The 10,759-nt window shown below is 43.2% G+C and overlaps 1 protein-coding gene across 1 annotated transcript; it reads right to left on the bottom strand.

The window, feature by feature from the left end:
• Window positions 1-4,199: 4,199 nt before the first annotated feature.
• Window positions 4,200-7,530, bottom strand: LOC130033089 (zygote arrest protein 1.S-like). Its single transcript, XM_056124785.1, is given in 4 exon segments — window positions 4,200-4,303; window positions 4,306-4,685; window positions 4,741-4,929; window positions 7,496-7,530. Coding segments are annotated over 4 exon segments (708 nt in total).
• Between the last annotated feature and the right edge of the window lie 3,229 nt (window positions 7,531-10,759).

The raw sequence follows: 10,759 nt of genomic DNA, 5'->3' as shown, positions 1-10,759 counted from the left end.
TCAATTATTGCAGACACGGTTCTCAGGTCAGGTAAAGAAAACTGAACATATGTTTCTGTATATTCTCTTCTTCAGGGAAGGACAGGAGAATGTACCAGCCTCATAGTAGGCAGTGCGACATTTGTCTGATTTTTCAGCTTTGGGAATGAATGGGGGACAGCCAGGCTTGGAGGCAGGAGACTGCCTCACTGCTGCCCCTTGGAGGAGGTCGGGTTGAGTTTCCCTCCCTGCCCAGAGCAGAGCCCCAGCAGCTGAAAACCTCCGGTTCCAGTCACAGCCATGCTTAAGACCACTTTCCATATGTTCGGACATGCCTCATGCGTGAAAGAACTGGCAGAGGAACCCAGGTGTGCGGGGGCCCGGGGGTCGTGCGACATCTTATTATCTAGTTCTTACTCTAGAGAACCTGGCAGGCTACCTAAACTATCCTGCCCGCACAGCAGAGTCTGGCAAACTCCCCATGACGTATTCAGTATGTCAAAACCAGTAACAATGACGGATCTCATTCTCCTGACCCTGAAAGAGCCTCGAATGTGGCACTTTCTAAAATCTCAGGGTTAGGATGAAGGAGACATTACTGGTGCCTTCTGAGGAAATCTATGAACAACAGGATGACAGTGATGCAGTGAATGGGGGGAAAGAAGTATTTTTTTCAGAGCCGAACACGCTGTTTCCCAACAATGGGTTGAGATTTCCATCTTTTGCTTTTCTATACACTTCCATTATGTTTGGGTGAAAAAAAAATCTGACCATTTTCCCTTATTAGCAGCCTGATGCAGTTCTCATGCCTGATGTGGTTTTGAAGTTTCTGGGCTCTTATCTCTGCAAACAGACACAGAGGCGCCAGCTGCAGAGGGTCCCACTCCCCAGATTTCTCTGCAACTATCAACTGTGAATTGAATCCTGTGACAGATTAGACCTGCTGCTATACTCTGAGATCTGAGAGCTAAAATAATATCCCTCCCAAGAGGTACCACCTTCTCCATTAGAGCGGGCACTATTTTGGTTGTGCACAGTGAACAGATACTTGAGAAAGTCGTTTGAAATCTCATTTCAGGGAGGGCTAACACACTAATGACATTTAATTGCTTTCTGGATGACTTTGTAAAGTCAAATTTTACACGTTCTTTGGAGATGGGGTGAATTCATCCTTTTCAATTTCCTCTTTTAAGGTATTTCATCTTTTCCTTCAGTGAATACACAAGCAAGCATTGAGCCATCTCAGGATGACTCCTGTGGGTTAACACAAAGGGTTAACGCTATGCAATTCAGGAAAAGATATGCTTATTGTATGTGCGTGCCTTCAGTTGCAAGTAACAGATTAAATCCATGTTTTGCCTGGATGGTTGCTTTCTTTCCTCTCTCTCTCTCTCTCTCTCTGTTTCTCTCTCTACTTCTGTGTGTGTGTGTGTGTGTGTGTGTGTGTGTGTGTGTGTGTGTGTGTTGGAGATGGGTGCAGGGTGCACCAGGTTTTGAGGGCTTATCCCTAGCATTTCGCTCAAGGATCACTGCAGGGAATTCTCAGGAGACTGTGATGCTTGGGATCAAACCTAAGTCAGCAGCATGCCAAGCTTACTTGTTTCATTTGCTGTACTTACTTGCCTTACTTGCTGTACTACCTCTCTGGTCCTTCTTTCTTTATCAAACTCCCAGCCAGGGATGCTTTCTCCATTCAGCTACTGCCATATTCTAGCAAGAGAATATTAGTCCATGTCTGGTGAACATACAGTTGGATTTATTAAGAATTGGGAATTTGGGGAGCCAGGTTGAATCCCCTGTATCAAACCAGGTTGGATCCCCTGCACCATCTATGGTCCCCTGAGTCTTGCCAGGAGTGATCCCTGAGCACAGAGCAAGGAATAAGCTCAGAACACTGCTGGATGTGGCCTGCACACAAACCAACAAAAGATATGAGAATTAATTATGTGCAAATATTTAGGCTTTATGCTTGGGTGCAAAGATGAATGGCAGACATCACTTATTATGAAGAAGCTAATATAATAGAGGGATAAACACAGAAAGAGGACTTTTCAATGAGTTGTGGCAAGCAGTAAGCCATAAAATAATGCAGTCCCATAACTCAGCCTGAAAATATAAGGGAAGGCAACCTGTAGACAATGACACTTGGCTTGTGTCTTAAAAGAACAGGAAGAAAAGTAATCAGAATCTGGAGAGAAGGAAATCATTCTGTGAAGGGTCTTCCCTACTCAGCATTCATGGACTACTTTCCCCGTGCTAAGCTCTATGCACTGTATATACCCAGTCTCAGATTCCTAACAACAATCCTGTAGATATGTATTTTAAAGTCTGTTTTATAGTTGAAAACTACGAGTCTTCAAGAGACTAATGAAGTTGCCTTGGTTCATATGCACTGATGAGAACGATAAGACACAGACCTGATCTCAAAGCTCTGCTGTACCTCCGCTCTGCTTCCATCTTTGGCCCATGAAACATGAGTTGTGATGAAATAAAAAAAAAGGACAGTCTCCAGAATCTCTTTATGAGAAACATGTCAAAGAGTGAGGAAGAACATATTACATTTAAGGAAGAAGTATGAGAAAGTCATTGATCATCAAAAATGATACGAGATTATAGAATAAAATTTTGAAATTAAGAAAATCAGCTGGTGAGGAGAATGGAACTGTAGGTTTGGGGCATTGTTCAAAGCATGTCCCAGTAGATGAGAGAGGTAAAGGTAAAGGCCCTCCTGTTGATCGTCGATTTGCTCGAGCGGGCCCAGTAACGTCTCCATTGGAGACTTTGTTGTTACTGTGTCTGGCATATCCAATACTCTCGGTAGCTTGCTGGGCTCTCCGAGAGGGGCGGAGGAATCGAACTCGGGTCGGCCATGTTGGCCGCGTGTAAGGCGAACGCCCTACCCGCTGTGCTATCGCTCCTCCCCAGATGAGAGAAGTCAGGAATATTTTTTTCTCTGTTCCAGAGTTAATCTGACCCCATTCCCCTGCCCTCACCCTTTTTCTGTTGTTAAAAGCACAGAACTTGCTCCCCCACTATGGGCCTGTTTGATTAGAAAGTTCTCCCTCAAGATCTTTTATTACAGATTTGATTACTGTGTACTTAGGTGTTATTCAGTTTCAGTCTGTGCAATTTGCCAATCTCTAGTCCTCAGATCAGTGCCGCAGTATCCTCCTCAGCCTTGGAATTTCTCAGCTCTCATCTACTAGACATTTTTCCCTTTCCTCTCCTTCTAGATTTTCTATAATTCAGGGGATGTTTATTCAATAACACAAATTTTCATCATTCTTTAAAACCCCTTTTAAATGACTTCTTTTTTATCAATGATGCCATGCACCCTGTCTTTGAAATCAATCATTGCTTTCATTTTTGGCTTTTTCCAAGCTGACACTGAGTTCCGCAACACTATACCTTCCTTATCTCTGGTTGAATGACTTCTTTCATTTCTTCTGTCAATCTTTCTTGCAGTTATCGAGTCTCTTGTTCAGTGATTCCTTTGGATAGTAAGAGGATTGAGGCTCTGAAATCATCATTGGTTGGGGATGGACGTTCTGATGTATTTGAGGACTTTCTTGAACACTTGTGATTCCATCTATTCTAATATCTGAATTATTTTCTTCTGCTTCTGCTTCTGCTCTTGCTCTTGCACACCTCCTCCTCCTCCTCCTCCTTCTTCAGCTCTTTCTCTTCCTCCTCCTCCTCCTCCTCCTCCTCCTTCTCCTCCTTCTCCTCCTCCTTCTTCTTCCTCTTCTGCTGCTGCTGCTTATGCTTCTTTTGCTTCTGCTTCTGCTTCCTTCTTCCACTTCGTCTTCCTTGTCCTCTTCTCTCCTCTTTCTCTTCTTCCTCCTTCCTTCCTTCCTTCCTTCCTTCCTTCCTTCCTTCCTTCCTTCCTTCCTTCCTTCCTCCTCCTCCTCCTCCTCTTCTTCTTTCTTTCTTTCTCTTTCTTTTTTCTTCTTTCTTCCTTTCTTCCATCCTTCCTTTTCTTCTTTCTTTTATTTCTTTTTCCTTTCTTTCATTTTTATGATAAGTAATTAGTTGCAATACAATTTTTTTGCTTAAAATTATTTCCCATTGACCTATATATTTTTTTGTTTTTGCAATACCTTTATTCAAAGGCTGTCAAAACTCCAGGCTTCCCCGGGAACTGGGCCACAGGAAGGAGAGGGGACCCAGCTGCTGGTCAGCTCCCAGGTACCAGCCCCCTGCCCGAGGTGCCCTTTCCCTTAAACGATATATTTGAAGCTGAACGTGCTGTCGCAAGACAGGCGTTTGCCTTTGCATCTGCCACACAGATCTTGGCGATGAGACCTTTTGGGGTCAGTGTGGGAACCCTGATGGAGCAGGAACAGATCATCTTTTTACAGCTTTGACAGGTGATATCCTCCACCCGGTAAGGATTGTAAGACTTCTGACAATTTCTGCAAAGCTGCTTGAAGTAAACCTTATTCGTGCCCTGCACACACCACACATAGGCGCTTTCCCATCGGATGTTACAGTCCTTGCAGTGGTAGAAGCCATATTTCTGCTCTAAGAACTGGAAGCGCAGACGTGAGGTTCCGGTGGTCCGTCTCCTCGCCTGAGGCTTCTTTGTCCTTCCCCTGCGCCGGGGGCGGTTCCGGACTCGTGGGTGCGTCCGCGGGGGAGCCACGTCCCGTTGGGCCTCCTGCGGCTGCGGCTGCGGCCCTGGCGCGTCCACCGGCCATTCACAGCTGGTGGGCACCGCCACGGGGACCCATGCTCCCGGGACTGCAGCCTCTTTCTCGCCCCAGCGAGCACTGCACCCAGGCGTGGCAGTGTGGGTTTACCTGCACCGCCACGTCGCGGCTGCTGGCCCGGCAGGGCAGCGGGGACAGGCCCGCGAAGCCCTGCGACAGCAGTGCCAACAGCTGCGCCCACTGGTAGCTGTCGAAGTACGGGTTGTCCTTGAGCTTTCCTTCCCCGCCCCGACCAGGGCTCCAGCAGCCGAAGACCTCCAGGACCAGCCACCACCATGCTGAGACCACTCTCCGCACACACGAAGGTACTGGCAGAGGGACAAAGCCACGCGGGTTCCGGGGCCGAGATCTCCAAGCCTACTCGGATTGGAGTTGAGCATCCTCCACCCAGATCCTCCAAATTCCAGTAGGCGGGGGTCACACCCACCACCTGGCCCCCTGGCGCCATGTAATCCCATCAGCGGCCAAGACTCAGAGACTATAAAATCCAGCTCCCGGAACCGCGCGGCCACGGCTGCGTGACATCTTATCAGGACTTCTTTTTATGACATCTTATTATCTCATTCCTACTTTGGACAAACTTGCAGGCCATCGAATGTAGCCTGCCCACAGGGCAGAGTCTGGCAAACTCCCCGTGGCATACCAAATATGCCAAATACCAGTAATGATGATGGGTCTCATTCTCCTAAAGAGCCTTGAATATAATCTCAGGGCTAGGATGAAAGAGACGTTACTGGGGCCTGCTCAAGGCAATCGACAAATCGAAGAATTGACCTATAATACTATGACAGTTAGATGAAATAAATAAATGTTATACAGTAAAATATAAAAAAGAATTGAATGAAGTATGTTGTTTTATAATGATTACTTAACCACAAATGATAATTATGGTCACCATTGATTGATTGCTTTATATTTCCTTAGTTGAATGTCAATGTCTGTAGCTAATAGCACTTGCTAACATTTATTGGCCATTCCTTTCGAAGGATTGCAGGTATTATCTCACTTAATTCACAGAACAAATTTATGAGTAGGGATTGATGTTACATATTTATTCCTTCTCACCACCTCCTGACTCAGCTGAAGTGTGAGCTACTCAGAGCACGTTCCCTGAGCTGTCTACCTAGTGGAACCAGTCACACCATCAAAACAGTTTATTTCACTGTAATATCAGTTGCTTTCAGAAATGCCCTATTTATTTATAAGTCTATTTTGGCACTGCCCCTACTAACATTTTAGCTTTAAGAGGGTGAGGCTTTTGTTTTGTTCACTGCTGTTCCCTACTCCTAAAATAGAGCTCAGTCCATATATTAGTTCAATGAATGCATGTGATAGCTAAAATAACTTTGTGAAGTCAAAAGAGCTATTTTTTTAAATCTTTATATTACAGAACGTAAAATGGGGCTCTTTGTGGTTTTGTAGCATGTTCAATCAAATAACGAAAATTAATGGAGTAGTCAAGAAAAGAACACAAGTTTTCTTTTCTCAATTCAGCTCTCTGACAGCTGCTTAAACACCATTGACATCATAGGTGGAGGGTCTAGGACATGTGAGTGGTATTTAGAGGGGCGACAGTCTGCACACAAATCATAACCGTCAATAGTAAATGGGGGGGATAGGAACTTAGGCCAGAGGTGACAAAGGCAGGGATGGTGAAAGAATCCATATTAGGGCATCAAATTTTTGCGTGCTTCAGCTAACTTGCAACATTGCTTTCTGTAAAACTGCTTGGCTGCTTTGCACCTGGGGGTGCGAGGGGGGACTTGGAATGTGAACAGGGCATAACTTCTTGTGAAACCAAGTATGGCAGGATTCAGGTGTATTTATCGTTCCTGGAATGTATTGTCTCAGCAAAGACTGCTGCAGACCTCTTGGGTAAAGGATAACTCAGAATGCGGGTAGTTGGGGGAAATTGCCCATTCCTCGAATGTATTGTCTCACTAAAGCACCCTGCAGACGTCTTGGGTAATGGATAACTCAAAATGCGGCTGGTCGGGGAGATTACCTAAGGCTTAATGATTCCGGCTATAACCTTGCTTGTGCTGACAATCCTTGTACGTAAAAGCTGATCTTTGAATCTATAGGCTAAGGAGTGATGTACTTTTAAATGGATTGGTTAAGAAAGTATATGTTGTTACAAATCTATTGGCTATGAAATGTGCGGGCTTTGCTGTAACAGCCAGTGAAGGCCTATATAAGACCCCCTTTGAAGAAGCAGGGCTCTCAGTCACTGCCCACTCTGAGGTATGTTGGGGAGCCCCACCATGCCGGTCTAAATAAACCCCATTTGTACTCCTGCAGGAATTGTGTCTGTCTGGTCTCTCCGCGCCTCCCAGGGCCAGGGGACTCCTGAACCCAACAATGGCAGGTCTTGGGCACTGTAGAGAGTGTGATGTGTGGTGACTTTGTACATCAATACTATAACACTGTTTTCACCGTTTTTACTAAACTGTCATTTAAAATTTGTGAAAAGAGGAACTCGAGAGATAGTACAGCAGGGTGCTTGCCTTGCATGCGGCCAGCCTGGATTCCATCCCTAACACTCCACATGGTTCACCAGCACCGCAGGAATGATCCCAGAGCACAGAGCCGGGCATAAACCCTGAACACAGCTGGGTATTACCCAAACACTAGCACCAAAAACCCAAACAAAAATTTTCTTTTAAGAACTTCCATTTTGGAGATACTCATAAGTAAATCTCAAAAGAGATCAACAAGTTGCAGATGTGCCTCCAGATTCCGCAACAAGATGAGTTCATATTTGGAGCACTTTGGAGGGGGTGGTGAGTGAGCCCATCACCTACCAAAACATAGGCCTGGCAGCCAAAAATCTCGACATTCCAATTGCTCGTTCATGACTGCACCTCACAGGCTCAGGATGAGCTTTATCCAATAATGAATCTGTTGAAAAACTCAGGTTTTGTGACTGAAATCTCCAGGCTCTCATGCAGTTGGGGATGGGCCACCTCCCCTCATATCCCTGTTCTTGTGGGTGCTTGGAAGTCACACCCATGAACTGCCTCTGGTGCCATATAAGCTCAATCACCAGCCATGGTTCAGAGACGTAAATAAATCTCAAAGAGATTAACAAACTGCAGAGATGCTTCCAGACCCCAAAGTCACCTTCCAGTTAAAAATTTAATTCCAGCTGTATCACCCCATTCAAAATTTTAGAATTCCTGGACCATTCTACACCACACTCTACACCACTCTACACCATTCTCAATTCTCAAACTCTATACCTCTCATGTACCAGGAGCAGCACACTACATTAGGTGGGACGTAAAGTAGAAGGCAACCAATCTCAATTAAGAAAATATTAAAAAACACACTAGGCTTAACTTGTAAAAGCATGTTAGCAATCTCCTATACAAGGGCTTAATGAATCCAACATGAAATGCAACAATCTTTAAACACTTTCTTCTAAGGAATTTTTAAAATAATTTTTAGAAAATTGTTCATAAGAAGCAATATAAAATGAATTGTTTAGGGCCTGTTATTGGGGCAGGCTGGGGTGGTTGTTGGGAAAATTTGAAATATTTGTGGTGGCAAGGTGTAATGGTGGTAGCATTAGTGTTAGAATATTGAATGTAATAAATCAATGTGAACAACTTTATAAAAATAGAATAAAATTAAACTTTAAAAAGAACTTCCATTTTGTCTTTTTTCAGTTTTCATTTCTTTCATAAATATCCTTAAGTATCTTGCACATGAATAATAGAAGATAGTACAAGATAGGATCCACAGTACTGTCTCTCCAGCTCCTCTGTTCAGTTCTTTACTCTCCTCACGTTCTTCTCTTAATAAGGAAGTATCTTCTAGATTTTCAGCCCAGGCATTAATGCAGAAACAATAGTAACTGTAGAATTTAAATTTTTCTAACGGGGAGGAAGGCTGAAGTTGTATGAGTTTCTTCCACGCCTTAGGTTTTGGAACTCTTATTCCAGCTGTATAATACTTCTATGATTCAAAGGAGAAGGAAGCTTGTTTTGTGTCAAAACATATAAGCAATAAATGTTATATTTTAAAACAGGGGGAAAATCCCAAAGCTAAGAAGGAACCAGATATTATTAGAATGAACTGCAGCTGTCAAGGTGAAGCACATCTGCTGGCTGTGCCTGAAAATGTGGCAAAAGCAGATGGAAGCCTTGATAATGGACAACAGTAGTTTACAGAGCCCCAAGGTCTAAAACTACTAGACTTGGTAGAGCACCCAGCTTTGTACTAAAAGCCTATTGCTTCCGAGAGCTTCTAACCCATAGAACACCAGCCTGGCAGAACTTAGGTCAATGCTCAACCCCTTGCTTACTTGTGTAAAGATAGAAAAGTTTCCTGACCTTTTCCTTGCCTCTTTGTCATAATCTCATGGAATTGGTTCCCCTCGGAGAAGAAGCAATTTTCCATGAGGAAATACAGAAATCCCATCTATTAGAAGAAATAGATGCCGAGGAAGTACATGCCGAGGAAGATAGCTGCCACAACTTCTTCATAAGATGTATCTTGGCCAAGCTCTGAATGTGGATCTCATTTTCCCTTCAGTTTAGATATATGGAATTGACCCTTCTTGTCCTTTAAAGCATTAAAGCTGGCTATTTATGTCAAGTTACACATTTCAGAAGCCCTGTTTAGATGGGGATTATAAATCTTTCACAAGGAACTTTAATTGGGGACAAATAAAGAAAAGAGTTTGGGGTAATTTTCTTCCATGATTTGACTACTTATATAGGGTACTTAGAACATGTTTATCTCTGCAGGCAGAAAGAGAGTTGCTTAACTGGATTTTCATGCTTGGAGTTTCAAAACACAAAGCCCTATGCAGCTTGGTGTTTGTTTTGCAAATCCTTATAGCGCCCAAATTATTGTTTGTGGAGAGAGGGAGGAAAACAGTTTAACTGCAGTGTTCCCCATCCCCCCCCAATTTCTCTATTTTGTGCTTAAAGAGACACACAAACATGCAATAGATCTGCATTTGGAGGAATTCAATGCATGTAATTAGTGCACTGGCAGTTCTGAATTCCTTGAAATTAAGAACATTGATTCTTTGCTTAGATGTAAGTTACTTGCTGATACTTTATTCCTTTTAGTCCAGGTTTTCCGAAAAGACTTGAGCTTATTTACTAAGTTAGCTTTTTCCATTATGTTTCATGATGTTTTACTCAAGAAGACTCAGATGGGCAGTTCCCTAAAAATTAAAAGCTCTATTTAAAGATAGTCACAAAGGATTATTGACTGGCTAAAGTACTATAGCCAGAAGAAGGCCAACTGTTAATCTTGTATGCAAACCTATTACCTGACTAATACTTTTAACCAGTGAAAAATAAATCAGAATAGTACACAGAAACTAAAAGCCTGAGTTCTTTTCTTCTTAGAAGTAAATTTGTTCTTACTCCCATTTATATGTATATGTGATACTTGTATTAGAAATGATACTATGGTGTACATATTAGTCTCAAAAGCATTTTTTTCCATATCTTGTCAGAGATATTTTCTAGGTCGTTGCATATGGATTTCCTCAATTTTATGCACCAGGTGTGTCATAATTTACTCCACACCCCTTTGGCGAATATTAAAATTCTATTGTTATTCTTTGCGATAGCACAGCGGGTAGGGCGTTCGCCTTACAAGCGGCCAACATGGCCGACCCGAGTTCGATTCCTCCGCCCCTCTCGGAGAGCCCGGCAAGCTACCGAGAGTATTCGATATGCCAGACACAGTAACAAGGAAGTCTCCAATGGAGACGTTACTGGGCCCGCTCGAGCAAATCGACGATCAACGGGAGGGCCTTTTACTTTTTACTTTTTACTTTTATTCTTTGCTACAAGAAGCAAAGCTACAGTGAACTTCCTTGTCTGTCCCTCTTTACCTATGTTGTGACAATGTCTGTTGTCAATTGAGGTCCAGTATTTTGTGAAAGTTTCAGTTCAGAGTCAAGTGTTGTCTGTGTTTGTCTTGTTTCTTTAGACTTCTGCAATCTAAAATAGCACCTCAATTCTTTATTTTCATGGCATCGACACTCCTGAAACTCCAGAAAACCAGTTCTTTTTCTTTTATTCTATTTTTTATTTCAT

This window comes from Sorex fumeus, unplaced genomic scaffold, assembly GCF_029834395.1.
Source record: "Sorex fumeus unplaced genomic scaffold, SorFum_2.1 ptg000051l, whole genome shotgun sequence".
Lineage (NCBI taxonomy): Eukaryota > Metazoa > Chordata > Mammalia > Eulipotyphla > Soricidae > Sorex > Sorex fumeus.
The sequence above is the reverse complement of the archived record's forward strand: the minus strand, read 5'-3'. Positions and strand labels throughout refer to the sequence as shown.